The following is an 18223-nucleotide window of genomic DNA, read 5'->3' on the forward strand; positions in this document are numbered from 1 at the left end:
AATAAAAACCACCTGGGACAAAACTCCACGCTAGTGAAAGTTCGAGGGCCCCGTGTCCCGCAGCGAGAGCCGTGGAGGCCTGGGGTGGTGTTTGTTTTCCCGCCAGCTCTCTGACTCTGGCTGTTCCTGGTGGCACAGGCACCCGGCATTCAGATCTGCTTACTCTGAGCCACCCTGATGTTTATTTTCATTTGAAAGTCAATATTCCAAGACTTGCTGCCCAGCATATCTGTTTGAACAACTGGGGGAAAACATAAGGAGGTTTCTTTCAAGTTGGTAACTGTCCCCTTTTAGGATTGGGTTCAGACCAGTTGCCCAGGGGAGAGCTGCCTGCCTGACACATGGAAGCCTGGTCACCAGCACAGCCCTGACGGATGGTGTGTGTTGGGCATGGAGGCCTTCCTCGAGGAGGTGCTTTCACTCTAACTTAGAACCCTTTGAATTTCAAGATTTGTATGGAAATGCAAAAAACCTCGAATAGCCAAAGCAATCTTGAGAAAGAAGAATGGAACTGGAGGAATCAACTTGCCTGACTCAGGCTCTACTACAAAGCCACAGTCATCAAGACAGTATGGTACTGGCACAAAGACAGACATATAGATCAATGGAACAAAATAGAAAGCCCAGAGATAAATCCACACACATATGGACACCTTATCTTTGACAAAGGAGGCAAGAATATACAATGGAGTAAAGACAATCTCTTTAACAAGTGGTGCTGGGAAAACTGGTCAACCACTTGTAAAAGAATGAAACTAGATCACTTTCTAAGACCGCACACAAAAATAAACTCAAAATGGATTAAAGATCTAAATGTAAGATCAGAAACTATAAAACTCCTAGAGGAGAACATAGGCAAAACACTCTCAGACATAAATCACAGCAGGATCCTCTATGATCCACCTCCCAGAATTCTGGAAATAAAAGCAAAAATAAACAAATGGGATCTAATTAAAATTAAAAGCTTCTGCACAACAAAGGAAAATATAAGCAAGGTGAAAAGACAGCCTTCTGAATGGGAGAAAATAATAGCAAATGAAGCAACTGACAAACAACTAATCTCAAAAATATACAAGCAACTTATGCAGCTCAATTCCAGAAAAATAAACGACCCAATCAAAAAATGGGCCAAAGAACTAAATAGACATTTCTCCAAAGAAGACATACGGATGGCTAACAAACACATGAAAAGATGCTCAACATCACTCATTATCAGAGAAATGCAAATCAAAACCACAATGAGGTACCACTTCACACCAGTCAGAATGGCTGCGATCTAAAAATCTGCAAGCAATAAATGCTGGAGAGGGTGTGGAGAAAAGGGAACCCTCCTACACTGTTGGCGGGAATGCAAACTGGTACAGCCACTATGGAGAACAGTGTGGAGATTCCTTAAAAAATTGCAAATAGAACTACCTTATGACCCAGCAATCCCACTTCTGGGCATACACACCGAGGAAACCAGAATTGAAAGAGACACATGTACCCCAATGTTCATCGCAGCACTGTTTATAATAGCAAGGACATGGAAACAACCTAGATGTCCATCAGCAGATGAATGGATAAGAAAGCTGTGGTACATATACACAATGGAGTATTACTCAGCCGTTAAAAAGAATTTATTTGAATCAGTTCTGATGAGATGGATGAAACTGGAGCCAATTATACAGAGTGAAGTAAGCCAGAAAGAAAAACACCAATACAGTATACTAACACATATATATGGAATTTAGGAAGATGGCAATGACGACCCTGTATGCAAGACAGGAAAAAAGACACAGATGTGTATAATGGACTTTTGGACTCAGAGGGAGAGGGAGAGGGTGGGATGATTTGGGAGAATGGGAATTCTAACATGTATACTATCATGTAAGAATTGAATCACCAGTCTATGTCTGACGCAGGGTGCAGCATGCTTGGGGCTGGTGCATGGGGATGACCCAGAGAGATGTTGTGGGGAGGGAGGTGGGAGGGGGTTCATGTTTGGGAACACATGTAAGAATTAAAGATTTTAAAATTTTAAAAATAAAAAACTAAAAAAAAAAAAAAAAAAAAAAGAACCCTTTGAGGACCACCTTGTTCCAGGTGGTCCTCTTGTTCTTTCCTGAAGTGACCCTCGGAAAGCTCAGTTCAGCTCTGATAATGTGTCACTAGTGACAGTTACTTACGTGAGTGGGGTTCCACGAAGTGATCCTGCATAAAGCCAGCTGTTAACAGCTGAAAGTGCCAGAAAATATGAAACACGTGTTGTCCCTGCTTTAAAACTCCAACTGGTTTCTGTCCTGAAACAGAATGGCTCTCTGAAGCAGTGGTTGAGATCCAGCTGCTTCTCCTTATAGATTCAGGGCCCACACCCACACTTTCCTGGGTGTTTAGTTCAGTTCAGTTCAATTCAGTGGCTCAGTCGTGTCTGACTCTTTGCAACCCCATGAATCGCAGCACACGATTCAGGACAGGCCTCCCTATCCATCACCAACTCCCGGAGTTCACTCAGACTCACGTCCATTGAGTCAGTGATGCCATCCAGCCATCTCATCCTCTGTTGTCCCCTTCTCCTCCTGCCCCCAATCCCTCCCAGCATCAGAGTCTTTTCCAATGAGTCAACTCTTCGCATGAGGTGGCCAGAGTACTGGAGTTTCAGCTTCAGCATCATTCCCTCCAAAGAAATCCCAGGCTGATCTTCAGAATGGACTGGTTGGATCTCCTTGCAGTCCAAGGGAGTCTCAAGAGTCTTCTCCAACACCACAGTTCAAAAGCATCAATTCTTCATCACTCAGCTTTCTTCACAGTCCAACTCTCACATCCATACATGACCACTGGAAAACCATAGCCTTGACTAGATGGACCTTTGTTGGCAAAGTAATGTCTCTGCTTTTCAATATGCTATCTAGGTTGGTCATAACTTTTCTTCCAAGGAGTAAGCGTCTTTTAATTTCATGTCTGCAGTCACCATCTGCAGTGATTTTGGAGCCCGAAAAAATAAAGTCTGACACTGTTTCCACTGTTTCCCCATCTATTTCCCATGAAGTGATGGGACCAGATGCCATGATCTTCGTTTTCTGAATGTTGAGCTTTAAGCCAACTTTTTCATTCTCCTTTTTCACTTTCATCAAGAGGCTTTTTAGTCCCTCTTAACTTTCTGCCATAAGGGTGGTGTCATCTGCATATCTGAGGTGATTGACATTTTTCCCGGCAATCTTGATTCCAGCTTGTGCTTCTTCCAGCCCAGCGTTTCTCATGATGTACTCTGCATCGAAGTTAAATAAGCAAGGTGACAATATACAGCCTTGACATACTCCTTTTCCTATTTGGAACCAGTCTGTTGTTCCATGTCCAGTTCTAACTGTTGCTTCCTGACCTGCATATAGGTTTCTCAACAGGCAGGTCAGGTGGTCTAGTATTCCCATCTCTTTCAGAATTTTCCACAGGCTGATGTTTTTATTAACTGTCTGCTGCCTCCCTAACCCCTAAGTAGGGAATCCCCTTCTTTAGAGATGAAGAGTTGGAAACGGATGTCCTTTATTAAAAGCATCATGGTACAACGGAATTACCCTGTTACTTGGACCCAGTTAACCTGATACATTTGAGGTACTTTCCTGAGACATTATTCCTGAAATGTTAGAATAGGTGAGAGTCATTTAAAAATGAGAAATGAGAAACCAGTTATCTTGAGTCCTGCCACCCTCACAAAAGACCTGTTTTTATTTATTTATTTGGCTGTGTTGGGTCTTAATTGCGGCACTTGGGACCTTCTTTGCGGCTCACAGATCCCCTAGTTGCAGCTCAGGGACGCTCCCTAGTTACGACTCACAGACCCCTAGTCACGGTTCACTGACCCCCAAGTTGTGACTCATAGTCCCCCAGTCATGGCTCACGGATCCCCTAGTCATGGCGCAGGGACCCCCTAGTCATGGCACGCAGACCCCCTAGTTGAGGCGCATGGACCCACTAATTGAGACATGTGGATCCCCTAGTTGCAGCCCTTGGGCTTTGTTGCCCCTCAGCATGTGGGATCTTAATTCCCCGACCAGGGATCAAAGCCATGTCCCCTGTATTGCAAGGCCAATTCTTAGCCACTGGGTCACCAGGGGAATCCCATGGTACTGATTTTGGTAATGTATTTTCTAGCCTATTTGGGGTAGATTTTTTCATCACTGGCCTAAAGAAGACACAGAATATGGCAAAAGCTATGGTCAGTCGTCGCCGACAGTGTCAAGCTGCAGCTGCCTTGGCGTCTCCTTGGTGTGTTTTCTTTCGCATCCTTGGTCCAAGCGTTCAGCTGGGACCAAGTGCGTGTGTCCTAGAGGTGTGAGAGCTGTGCCTGGGGACGAAGCACGATTCTGGCTGGAAAGGACTCTCTGGAGGGAAAGCCCATTTTGTGTAATATTCTGGGGCCTGACTCTCATGCAGGGGAGATGGGGAGAAGGTGCTCTGGAAGCCTCCAGTCTGGGTGAGATGGTTTGGGGCATGGAGTGCACCCCTGTGTGCTCGAGTTGTCACCTGTTTTTGGTCAAGAAAAGGATGGGAAAGGCTGGCGCCCTGGCAAGGCCACAGGGCACTTCTGCCTGTCAGAAGCTTACACCTTTGGGAAGTAAGCGGGACTGGAAGTAAATTGAACACACAGCTCAGAGCAGGGAGGGACGAGGGGAGGGTGCGAATGATCTTGGGGCCGTGCAGCTTCTGCACGAGGTGGTGGGGAGTCTTCCTACATGTCCTTCTCGAGTGAAAAAGGAAACTTCTGCAATGACCAGAAAGTTGTAGAATGGGAGTCCATCTGTGGGGTGATCTGATTTTTCAGAGGGAAATGCTGGGAAAAGACACAAGTATCTTGGAGGTGGAGTTTTGTGAGGTTTGTCCTTTTCCTTGGCCATATTTTCTAGATTTTCCGCAATGAACGTGTATTACTTCTGTGGTAAAAAGCACACGGACCCCCTGGCAGGTGCTCTGGGAGCAGCTGAGCCTGTGGTGGTCAAGACCCGGATTTGGGAGACAGACAGATGCGGGATCCACGGCCTGGTGCATCTCTCTCTCAGTATACACCAAGTTTCAGTGCGTTCTCAGCTGTGCAGGAAACAGCTGTCTCTTTTCTAAGACGTGGGTCATACACAAAATGATTATCAAGAATTAAATGAAAAGGTGTACAAAGCACATACCACATACCAGCTGCTCTTGAAATGCTCAGAAAACACCAGAGTTTCTTATGCCAACAGCTTAAGTTTTTTTATACCTAAGTTTGAGCTGGGCAATTTTGGCTTGATTTCTGGTTGTGAACCGAGCGTGAATGTACGTTTCCTGCAAGCATTAGAAGAATCATGTCTGTGGCTTTGTGTGCTCAGTTGCTCAGCCGTGTCTGACTCTTTGTGATCCCCATGGACTATAGCCCACCAGGCTCCTCTGGTGGAGCCAGGGGAATGTCCATGGAATTCTCCAGCCAAGAATACTCGAGTGGGTTGCTGTTTCCTCCTCCAGGGGATCTTCCTGACTCAGGAATCAAACCCACGTGTCTAGCGTCTCCTGAACTGGCAGCCTGTTGCTTTCAGTTCAGTTCAGTTCAGTTGCTCAGTCGTGTCTGACTCTTTGCGACCCCATGAATCGTAGCACTCCAGGCCTCCCTGTCCATCACCAACTCCTGGAGTTTACCCAAACTCATGTCCATCAAATCGGTGATGCCATCCAGCCATCTCATCTTCTGTCATCCCCTTCTCCTCCTGCCCCCAATCCCTCCCAGCATCAGGGTCTTTTCCAATGAGTCAACTCTTCGCATGAGGTGTTGGTAGCTCCTCCGGGAGCTTGCCCAGGCCCAGGGGGGCTGCCCGACCAGGGCTTGTCCAGCCTCCTGCACACTGAGAAGCTTGGCATGGGGCGGTGGCTGGGCCTCCCCAGAGCCGGCCGGTAACACCTGCCAGGCCTGCCGAGAGGGAAACAAGCACTTAGTTATTATGTTAAATGGCCTGTGTGAGTAAGTGATGCATCTCAGCTCCTGCAGCTGCCAGGAAAAGGTTCCCACCTCTTCCTGGGAGGCCTGGCTGGGCCCCAGGACCCTCTGTGGTGCTCACATGTGTCAGGGTTGGTCTTGTTGCTGGTTTCCGGCAGCATATGTGGTCATCGCTTGCTGTGTGGGTGCTGGAAGGGCATCCTAGATGCTCTAGACAGAGACCGTGTCTGTACCCTGATTCTCCAGACGTTTCCTGGTGCCTCACTCACCCCCGTCACCTCCCACCCCCAGGCTGCTCCTTGCCATCAGCACCTGATCGTGCTCCTTTGGACAGTTTGGAGTCCCGCTTTTGTTCTCTTTGCTTTAGATTCTGTCTAGTGGGCTGTTCTAAGCAGTATCCTCTCCACCCCCACTACCCCCCGTGCAGTCACCCACTGCTGCCCACAGGTTGGGGTGGTTCACAGACCCTGCTCCCTGCTTCCCTCCCCTCCCAGCACCCTGAGCTCTTGTTTCTTTAATAGTTTTGTTTGTTCTTTTAATGTGGTCCCCATCACATTTATTTTTGTTTACTTTTTTTTTTTTTTTGCTATACTGCATGGCATTTGGAATCTTAGTTCTCTGACCAGAAATTGAACCTGTGCCCCTGCCTTGGAAGTGAGAAGTCTTATCCAAGTCTTATCCACTGGACAGCAAGGAAAGTCCCTGTTTCTTTAATAGTTTTTGGGTTTTTGTTTTAAGAGTGACATTCAATACATATTTTTAGTGGCTTTAAGAGATCCACACTGTGATTCTGGGCTGTAATTTCTGGCAGAATGGATGCTGGTGGCTCCTTGGTTAACAGGTGTCCTTGGGCCCAGAACTGCCTGCCCTGTGTGGTCGTGGTTGCCACAGGCCCAGTGAGACTTGAGCACTAGATAGGTGCTACAAACTGACACAGGTGTAAAATCCCCACTGGATTTCAGTGACTTACTAAGGAAAAAAGAAAAGGATGTAAAATATCTCAATAGTTTTTAACACCGATTACATATTAAAATGACAGTGTTTGGGTATATTGAGTTGTTTAGTCTCTCAGTCGTTTTTGACTCTTTATGACTGCATGGACCGCAGCACACCAGGTGTCCCTGTCCATCACCAACTCCCAGAGTTTATTCAAACTCATGTCCATTGAGTCAGTGATGCCATCCAACCATCTCATCCTCTGTCACCCCCTTCTCCTGCATCTTTCCCAGCATCAGGGTCTTTTCCAATGAGTTGGCTCTTTGCACCAGGTGGTCAAAGTATTGGAGCTTTGGTTTCAACATCAGTCCTTCCAATGAATAAAATGACAATATTTTGACATATTGAGTTAAATAAAATTTATTGTATAACTAAGTTCATTTGTTTCTTCCTGCTTTCTTAATGTGGCTAGAAAACAGCATTGCGTATGTGACTCACGTTGTGTTTCGTAGGGTGGCTGGTCTGGAGCGTGAGGTCTCCTTGGCCCTGCTTTATCAGTTAATTGTGGTCCCTGCTGTTCCCCTGGCCAGGGCCTGCCCTTTTGGTTACTGTTTAAAGGGAAGTAACCGCTTGTTTTACTCATCTCTGCGCATTTGATCAAGCCTCTGCCTGGAGCTGTGCGCTATGATTCTGCTAGCACATTTGTCTTCAGATGTCTGGGAATATTCTGAGTGAATTATCTGTGACTGTACTGTATGACACCATATCGACGATGCTGTTGATTGTAAGGTGTCTTCCAATGTGAGAAACGCTGAGGAAAACAAATGCATCTTAGAAGGTGACCCACAATATTCTCTAACCTTTGACCTATTTGGTGTTTTGAGTTTCTTCCTTTAGTTAATTTGTAAATGATAAATCAAAATGCTTTGTAATGTTTTGCAAAGTCCTTTAGAATTACGGACTTGGTGTCAGTGAGTTGGAGGAGTCTGGCTTTGGAGGGGGGCTCCTTACCCAGTCTCTCTGCCTCAGCCCCCTCCACTGTAAAATGAGGCGATCATGGGGCTGCTCCATTGTCATGAGAACTGAGCGGGTGTCTGTGAATTAAACGGGCTCCTTTTTATGAGCACTCGAGCAGGGCCTGGCTCAGAAGAAGTCGGCAAAGTGGGCTCACTCTTCAGCCCCTCGGTATCCCCATTTACGACAAGGGAACCAAACTGACCAAGGTTAAACACGTAGTCAGTGGTAGGTCAGTGTTTATCTTCTCGTATCAGATTGGGTTTCTGAGCCAGAAGTGAACGTAAGATTTCTGGCTCAGTGATGCACTTTCCCTCACAAACCTGAAACTGGATGAATGTTGCATCTCATGTGAACTCTTTCCCACATCAGCTATTCTCAGAGTTAGAGAGACTGGGCAGGTGGGCGCTCAGCCCCAGGGAAAACACCTGGAATTGCCCGAACCTTCGGATTTTTCACATTAGCAAGTGAGAAGTTGGAATTTTTATTTCTGATTTTTAAATCTTGGTTCAGGTTTTCTTTTTTTCCTTTTAATATTTATGTCATTACTTATTTGACTGCGCCGGGTCTCAGTTGTAGCACGTGGGATCTTTTAGCTGTAGTATGCAAACTCAGCTGTGGCACGTGGGATCTAGTTCCCTGACCAGGGATCACTCTGCACTGGGAATGTGGAGTCTTTCCTAATCACATTGTGACCATGTGTGACCTCTGACCGAAATCTGGTCTATTAATTCTGCTTGACACTACTGTTCCCTTTGAGAACTTCCATGAGTATTTTCTTCTTGACCACTTCCGTTTTACTTCCTTCAAAGATGTTTCTCTCAGGCTGGTGGATATGTATACAACCCTGTTGTTTCAAAGGTGACTTAGTGAGTGTTAGAGTTTTATATCCAGTCTTCATTACAAAACACATTTTTGGTAGGAGGAGGAGGTCTAACAAAGGCTTGACATTGATGTAAAAATACTTAACAGAATATTAGCAAATCAGATCTAAAAATATACATAGATAATTATATATCGTGACCAAGTAGGATTTATCAAAGTTATGCAAGGCTGGTTCAATACTTGAAAACAAATTAATGTAATCCGTTACAATGCACTGCTGTTATTTTTGCTTTGGATGTTCACTTATATTTTAGAGCAATTGAAAACAAAACGTCTATTTTATCTTCATTTACTCTATTTCCAGTGTTTTTCATTTCTTTATATAGATCCAGTTTTCTCTCTGGTTAGTTTTTTTTCCTTCTGCCTGCAGATTTTCCCTTAAAATTTATTCCTATTCGTAGATTCTCAGGTTGGCTTGCAATGAATTCCCAAACTTACTGTTTTTCTCGGAAAAGTTTTTGTTTCTTTATTTTTGAAAGAAGTTTTTACTGGCTATAGAACTGTGAGTTGACAGATATTTTTTCTTTTAGCACTTAAAAATGTCACTCCATTACTTTCCATCTTCTATGATCTCTCGAAAAGTCTTAATTTCATTCTTGTATATATTATGTGATTCTTTCTCTGACTGCCTTCATTATTTCTTTGTCCGCCTTACTCAGCAGTTTGAACATAACATACCTCTTTATCCCCAAATCCACATCCATGTGTGTGAACTGGGGGTAGAGAAGGGTATTTATCCTGCATTGTGTTCTCTGAGCTTCATGCTTGTGTAGTTTGGGATTTTCTTTAGTTTTGGAATATTCTAGCCATTATTTCCTTGAATGTTGTCTTCTGCCCCATTCCCTGTCCCTAGAAATGTTTGGATTTCAGTCACAGATGTGTTAGATCACTTGATAATTTTCCTACAGGTCCTGGATGCTCTGTATATGCTCCTCAATCTTTTTGCTCTTTGTTTTTCACTTTGGCTAGTTTCCATTGACTGATCTTCAAGTTCACTGATTCTTTCCCAACTGTGTTGAGCCTATTGATGAGTCAGTCAAAGGCATTCTTCATCTTTGCTCCTTTGTTTTTCATTTTTAGCATTCTCTTTGATATTGTCTTCCAGTTTCTATTTCTCTGCTGAAATCACCCATATGATGTTGTCCACATTTTTCACCCCAGAGCCTTTAATATTTTTAATCACGGCTACTTAAAATTCAATGTCAGATTGTACCAGCATCTGAATCATACCAGGATCTAGTCCTGTGATCCCTCTGTCTCTTGGGTGTGCACTTTTTTGTATGCCTCATAATTTTTTGTTTTTGAAATCCGGACATCTTGAGCAGGACAGCAGATTTACGCCTGGGATTTGACACGCCTTTCTTCCTGAAAGGCTTTTATTGTAAGGATTTGAGTTGATCTAGTTAGGAGTTGGGCAAGTTTTAAGGTTTGCAAGTTCCTGTAGTCACCCTTGGTGCATACAAGTTTCAAATCCTTAAGCAATACCTGTGTTTAGGGTGAGGACTGGCTGCCAGAGGGTTTTCTCCCTCAATATGTTCTCCACCCTCAGCTTTCAGTCTTCCCTTTGCAGTGCTCTCAGAGAGAGTCTCTTTCCATGTTCTTGCTCTGTCCCTTCCCAGAAATGTTCTTTTCTCACTAGTTACTTAACACTTGCTGGCCTAGGAAGGGTCTTCTCTTGGGATTCTGATTAAGCCTTGTCTCAGGTAGGCTTCCCTGGCGGCTCAGATGGCAAAGAATCTGCCTACAATGCAAGAGACCCAGTTTCAATCCATGGGTTGGGAAGATTCCCCTGGAGAAGAAAATGGCAACTCATTCCAGTATTCTTGCCTGGGAAATCCCTGAAAATAGGAGCCTGGTGGGCTACCGTCCATGGGGTCGCAAAGAGTTGGACATGACTGAATGACTAATGCTAGCATTCATTCCTCTTCCTCCCCTAGGGATAAGGGTTTTTATTTCAGTTCCCTTCCCCCACCTAGAGTGAGTTTTCAGTAATGGTAGGTTTTGTGCTTTTGTCTGTATCCACTTCAGTGAATTAAGATGTATTTATGTCACATGCTGAAGGAGTCAGATATTGGACCACAGTTTACCTGTATGTTAGAACGTTTTAACATTTCTACATGTTTTTTAAAAATCTTTTAAAAAAATATTTCTTTTTATTTTTTATAATTTAATTAATTAATTAACTTTTGGGTGTGCTGAGTCATCACTTGCTGCATGGGCTTTTCTCCAGTTGCCCAAGTTGGGGCCACCCTCTAGTTTGGTGGGGGCCGCCCTCTAGTTTGGTGGGGACCAAGTGCAGGGGCCTCTCATTGTGGTGGCTTCTCTGGTTGTGGAGCACAGGCCCTGGGCACAGGGGCTTCAGTAGTTGCAGTGTGTGGGCTCACTAGTTGTGGCACATAGGCTTATTACTCTAAAGCACGTGAGATCTTCCTGGACCAGGGATTGAACCTGTATCTCCTGCATTGGCAGGCAGCCTCTTAGCCACCACCAGGGAAGTCCTAGAATATTTTAAATTATAATACTTTTTCCATGTTAAACATTTTAACTTAATTGTAAATAAGTGATTTCCTAAAAGGTATTTAAAAAATTGTTGGAATGAGATGGGGATAGACACACCATCAGGCCAGCAGTTGTCATCTATGTCCGTTCTCTCACTTCCATCCACTGTGGTTACTTGAGGAAAGACCTCTGCTGGAAGCAGACCACAGCCACCCTGGTCACCTCGACACCCAATCCCCAGGACATTCCTCAGGACAGCCTGCTCTGCTTTCTACTTTAGAAAAGTCTCTAATTGAGTATAGTTTATTCTAGATTACTATAGAACATTGTTTAGGATTTATAATATGCTTTAAAAGTATTTTGGTTTTTAAGGAAAAATGTGAGGCTTTGGTTAGAGCACAGTGCAGTTTATTATCTGTGATACTGAAAACCTGTACTTTTCTTTAACACATGCTATTTGTTCTAGAGTAAGAAGGTTTATGGCTTTTTTTAAATTTGTTTGTAATTATAACATCTACCTCTTGAGAAGTCTAGTCATAGTAGTCTATTAATCTGATAGATTTTTAACAATTGTGCTCTTTCAAGAAATAGTGGGACTTCCCTAGTGGTGCAGTGGATAAGAACTGGCCTGCCAATGCAGGGAACACGGGTTTAGTTCCTGGTCCAGGAAGATTTCACATGTGCAGAGCAGCTAAGCCCATGAGCCACAACTACTGAGTCCACCCTCTAGAGCCCATGACTCGCAACCTCTGAAGCCCATGTGCCTAGAGCCCATGCTCTACAACAAGAGAAGCCACCTCAATGTGAAGCCTGTGCACTGTACCTAGAGAGTAGCCCCACTTGATGCAACTAGAATAAGCCCCCACAAAGCACAAAGACCTAGTGCAGCTTAAAATAAATAAATTGATAAATAATTTTTAGAAATAAAATTTAAAAATAGTTAATAAAAAAAGAAATTGCTGATGGTTAAACAGATTTCCCAGTATTGATGTATGGGTGTGAGAGTTGGATCATAAAGAAAGCTGAGTGCCAAAGAATTGATGCTTTTGAACTGTGGTGTTAGAGAAGACTTTTGAGAGTCCCTTGGACTACAAGGAGATCCAACCAGTCCATCCTAAAGGAAATCAGTCCTGAATATTCACTGAAAGGACTGATGCTAAAGCTGAAGCTCCAAAACTTTGGCCACCTAATTCGAAGAACTGATTCACTGGAAAAGACCCTGATGCTGGGAAAGATTGAAGGCAGGAGGAGAAGGGGATGACAGAGGATGAGATGATTGGATGGCATCACTGACTCAATGGACAGGAGTTGAGCAAGCTCTGGGAGTTGGTGATGGACAGGGAGGCCTGGTGTGCTGCAGTCCATGGGATCACAAAGAGTTGGACATGACTGAGCAACTGAACTGAACTGAAACAGGTTGAAGCAAGAAATTGCTGATGATTAAAGAGGTTGAAGCAAGAGATGTATTTAGTGCAAAGAGACAGAACTTATGATGTAGATCACGTCCATCCTCAAGTTGAGAATGGATTCCCTTCTGCCATGGTTACAGTAGGATTTTAGCTCAAATTTCCTTTCTTGCCATCTCCTTCCTGCTAAAATTGGTAAATAGAACTTCTTTGCATGTAAAATATCTTAAGCACCAAAGTCTTCTAGTTTAGTTTTTCTTTCTATCTGTAAAGAACATTGAAGACTGTTTCCAGATATTTCGCACTGGCAAATGTAGATTTTTCTAGCAACAGGATGCCTATCTAAGATGCATGACTTGCCTTTTTAAAAAAATCAATGAAATTTCATTTTCCCCATGAAAGTATTTCTTTTGGAAGCTGCACAGGGTCACACAGTGAGTGGGTCGTCTGCAGAAGTCAGCACCCTCTCAACCAGTCCCGCCTTTGCCTGGGGATCGTCCAGAACCCCTCCTCGTGGCCACGCCCCCTCCCCAAAACCACCCTGCAGGGTCTGAGTGCTGTCCTTGGTGAATTCTACTGATCTGTGTGCTAAGTCACTTCAGTCTCGTCTGACTCTTTGTGAATAAAACACTAAAGTATATAAATTCTTTACTTTAAAAAATTATAAGTAAATGAGAGAGAACAAAAAGTTAGACCTATAATGATACCGTCATCCAGTGTCCTTTTACGTCTTTTCTGCTGCTGCCGAGTAATCTTCTGATGTGCCGATAACAGTTGTTTTACTTGGAAAGTTCCTTACACTTTCCTTGTCCTCAGAATCTGAGCTAGTGGTTGTGTGTGAGATTATCACTAATTATAGATACATCTCTCCCACTTCAAAACAAACAAAACACAAATAATAGCCATTGCTTAGAAAATGTTGTCAGAGTTTAATGAAGCAAAGTCAAGCTAGTTACCTTCAGCAGTGAAAGAGAATTTTCACTGACACTCAACATCTAGTGGCTTTCCCTGGACGGGCCCTGGAAAGGCTCGGTGAGCCCCGGGGCACTCTCACCTACTGGGAGCGAGATGTATGTCTAGCTGTTTGCTGTCACTTCCTCCCAGCTGTCCATGGTCACCGAGCAAGAGTAGCCGCTCTCAGCTTCGCGATGCACCCAAGAGATGACCATCCTGAGTAACAGTCTGCAGACCCAGGTTCTCAGACAAGCAGTGAGCAACAGCAAGATGATAAACTCAAGGCTTGACATAGACAGAGGCGTCTTAACCCTGGCCCAGCACACGGAACACAAGTGGGTTAACAACGATGGCAACAATGAAACTTCAAGCAAATGACTGTTAAAACCCTTACATAATTGTAGCAGGCTTGGATTTCCTCTGCTTCAAGTGTTCTTGCCTCTTTGATAATCAGACCATCTAAAGAAAGGCATAGAATTTCAAGGGGAGAATCTGCAGGCCAGGCTCACAATGAGGCCATTCACAGGGCTCTTTCATTAGCCTGCACAGTATCGGCATCACGATTCATCTCTGGCTTCACTACAAGGCTCCATTTAAACCCAACCCAACTCGCAGACTTAACTGATCCAGGAATTACTCAATACAGCCCGCCAGCTACTGTAGCTTTTCCCCTTTGATAAGGGGTTTAACACAATGGGCTTCACAGTTCTTAAATGACTCCACTTTTTTCACCCTGTCTTTGAGATGTGATGCTTATGTGACCTTTTGTTCTGAATAAAATTTCACGTGGTGTGACTATATTTTTTAAAACTACTAGCAGACACAATATTGACGCCTTACCCATGGACGAAAGCTTTTAAAACCTTGTAGATGGTATAGAAATGAAATTCATGTCATAATATTTACCCAGCTAACTTCACTCTATTAGATTATTAGATATTATTAAACTTGAAAATATTTTATTTTGGGGGTGATTTGATAAAGTTACAGGCAGTACTTCTGCATTTTTTGTTGACTTTTGCAGGCTGCTGGTTGTCTTCTGGTTTGTGCAGTTTCTGCCTCCACAGTGCTGGTAGACGGACCAGGGCACCCTCAGCAATTTCCTGGTGGGGAGGGCGGTGGGCAGCCTGATTTCAGGGTGGGAGACCATCAGGAATGAAAGTATTTGGCCACAAACCATTGGGAGTGTGGTTGGCCCCCATTGCACCTCAGAACTGTGGGTCTCAGACTTCAGTGAACACAAGTCATCAGAGTGATGGATAAAGCATGCAGGTGCCTGGGCCTTATGCTGAGTCTGACTCAATACATCTGCGGTGGGGGTCTGAGGATTTGCATGGTTAACGAGCACAGTTGATTCTGTTATCAGACCCCACTAAGAACCATTACCCCAAATTCACCGGGGACTGTGGGAACTCAGGGACCCTTGTTAGTAGGAGTGACTCCTGGTGGGATTTCCTGGGGCAATGCTGGGAGGGGAGGGCACACCTGAAGGTCCAGCTAGCATCCCTTTCTGTTCCCTGTCTCTCCACAGCAGGGCAGCAGCTGCCCTGAGCATCCAGTTCCCAGGGACCTGCCTGTGGGCCTGTGTTTGGGTGTCTGAGAACGGCTTCCCACACCACCCACCCCCACCCCCACCCCCCAGCCTGCTCTGCGCATAATCTGAATTTCCAAACAGTCATTATCTGTGGTATTTAATCCAAATTCGCTTCTCTACCCTCCCCCGTTACCCCCTTATTAAAATAATTTTAGAGTTTTAGTAACAAAGGTCTTTTTCAAAGGATTTCTGATTAGAAGTAGACTCTCAAGAAGCCTTTTGGGAATTATGGATGTAGCATGTGCTTGCTCATTTCATGAAGATAAGATTTTTCCTTGAAGATAAGTCGATCTGATGATCAGGACACACAAGTGGTGGTGACTATTGTTGATATTCATACACTTCACCTGCACTGCTGTTGTGTGTTCTGTTTGTAGAATCCCTCCCCATACAGTTGGAGGGCTTTTTTATTATGAGAATTTTCAGCCTGACACAGAACTAGAAAATACAGTTCCCATATATGCATCACCCAGTTCCCAGAGTTACCAAGATTTGTCATACTTTTTGACAGCTATTTTTTTTTCCTGTCCTTAAATATTTAAAAAAATTTTATTTTTGTGTTTTATATAGTTCTTTTTAAATTTATTTTTAATTGGAGTATAATGGCTTTACTATGTTGTGTTGGTTTCTGCTGTACAATGAAGTGAGTCAGCTCTCTCTTGAGCCTTCCTCCCACCCCTCATCCCACCCCTCTAGGTCATCACAGACCACTGAGCTGAGCTTCCTGTGTTACACAGCAGCTTCCCACTAGCTCTCTGTTTTACACAGAGTAGTATATAAATGGGGGCTTCCCCAGTGGCTCAGATGGTAAAGAATCCACCTGTAATGCAGGAGACATGGGTTCTGTCCCTGGGTTGGGAATATCCCCTGGACAGGGAATGGCAACCCACTCCTGTATTCTTCCTTGGAGAATCCCATGCCCAGAGGAGCATGGCAGCCTGCAGAGTCACAAAGAGTCGGACACGACTGAAGCGACCAAGCACACACCCTGTATATGTGTCAGTGCTGCTCCCTCAGTTCCCCGCTCTGTTCACAAGTCCATGCCCTACCTGTTCTTGAATGTTGCTGGTGGTTCTCTAATTGGTTCATTTTGGGAAGGACGCAAACACGAGATGCTTTGCTTGGGCCTGAGTGTGGCAAGCCTGTGTGGTAACGTGAGGTTGTCCTTTTTAGGAATGTGTCCCGGAGAACCTGGAGCTGAAGCGGAAGCTGTTCGCTCAGCTGGACAAAATCGCCGATGATCACGTCGTCTTGAGCAGCTCCAGCTCATGCCTCCTGCCCTCCAAGCTGTTCGCTGGCTTGGCACACGTGAAGCAGTGCCTGGTGGCCCACCCTGTGAGTATGTCCAGCCTGGAAACCCAGCGAGTCTCATTTGGGTTTCCAGGAGCAATTCATCTCGACGAACCTGCTTGTGCTTTTTAACTGCTTTCCTGAGATGTAATTCATATATCACACAATTCAACTTGTACAGTCTCGTAGCTTTTTAGTATATTTAGCAAGTTGGATGTTATCATCATTTAAAAAAAGAATTTTATCCAGATTTCCTTGAATTGTATCTTGTATCTCATGCGTTGTAAGAAAGAATGAACAAATTTTACAGACTTCTGGCCTCAACTCACTGTCACAGGCCTGGGGTGCTGTGGTGAGGTCGGCTCCCACCACCTGAGTTGATTTAGGACAGGTGGGGCATGTGCTCGGGTGGGGTGTGTGCTTGGGGTGGGTGTGAGAGTGTGGCCACCGGAGGGGGAGCGACCAGGGCATAGTTACAACTATGACCCGGGGAACGGGGAGGCCACATGTGGTCTCAGCGCGCCCGTGGTGCCATGTCTCCTGGGGGGTGGGGTGGGGTGGGGGCTGAGTGGGCAGAGGGAGGGCGGCTGCGAGGGTGGCCCGGGGGCAGCAGGGCTTAAAGGAAGTGTGGGCAGGAAGTCTGCGAGGCAGCCTGCGAGCGAGACTGAGACAGGAGTGAGCCAGATGCACAGAAAGATGCCTTTTACCTGTTTGTCCTGACCTGTGTTCTGCCCTTACAAGGCTCACAGCCCTGCGGAGACCCCAAGCCCAACACCCCTGTCTTCCCGTAAAGAGAAGTTCATCATGGACAGACATGCTCCCAGTTCTTATAATTCTGATGTTTAAAAAGGCCAGAGGTCACACATCTCTGTAGGAACTCAGTGACTCCAGGAAGGGGGCCAGTGATTCAGCTGAGAATTGATTTATAGTTTATTTGAAATAGGTGCTCCCCCAGGACAGGCTGGGAGCAGAGGAAACCTCCAAGGTGTGAGGGCAGCTGCCCCTCCAGGCTGTTCCAGGGGAAATACGTTCTTCTCTCTCCTGTGGAAGTCATTTTAAAATGGATGCCTCTTGTACTTTTTGGTAAATGTGAGATTTTTACCTGTTTTCACCCATACTCAGAGGAAAAACAACTTAAAATACAATATCGTTTGGAGAAAGAGTTTAGCGAGCATGTATCTGCTTAGTGGTGAGGGTCATTGGCAGCCTTTTGTCAAATAGCATTTTCTTTAGAGGTAGGAGAACTCTCTCTAAGAATCTTCAAGAAGGATTTCTCAAAGTAAACCAAGAAAACCAGAGTCAAGAAACCACAAGAAAACCAATGCTGGGCAGGCAAGCCATCCCACCACGGGCAGACTCTCTTCCTGTCTCAGATGTCACTTGGTGCTGAGGCTCTCGGGCGTTGCCTCTGTGACTCATGGGTGAGATTTGATCAGGGGAGCCAATGTTTGAGGCTCAGCATGGAGACATTAAGGGAGTTCCAGGTTTGAGGAAGATACTGCCCATAGCACCGATGTGGTAGAATGGCAGTGATTCATGTGGGAAGAGGAGGCTGGGCGAAGGTGGGGAGAAGCCCGTGAGGGCTGGACAGCTGGTGGCAGAGCCCCAGGAGGTCAGCAGTAAACGTGTAGGAGGCCCACTGGCACCTGTGAGCTAGAACCTCAGGGCTGGTTACAATTCCTGCAGTTCTGCGCCCAATTCTTTCTTTGT

General features: G+C 45.0%; 1 protein-coding gene across 1 annotated transcript in view; it reads left to right on the forward strand.

Moving 5' to 3' along the window:
• CRYL1 (crystallin lambda 1) overlaps positions 1-18223 on the forward strand; it is a 59089-nt gene that overhangs the window by 26167 nt on the left and 14699 nt on the right. Inside the window, exon 4 of the mRNA XM_027973677.2 lies at positions 16397-16558. Coding sequence (XP_027829478.1) covers positions 16397-16558 — 162 coding nt within the window. The remainder of the gene's footprint in view (positions 1-16396; positions 16559-18223) is intronic.

This window comes from Ovis aries, chromosome 10, assembly GCF_016772045.2.
Source record: "Ovis aries strain OAR_USU_Benz2616 breed Rambouillet chromosome 10, ARS-UI_Ramb_v3.0, whole genome shotgun sequence".
Taxonomy (NCBI): Eukaryota; Metazoa; Chordata; class Mammalia; order Artiodactyla; family Bovidae; genus Ovis; species Ovis aries.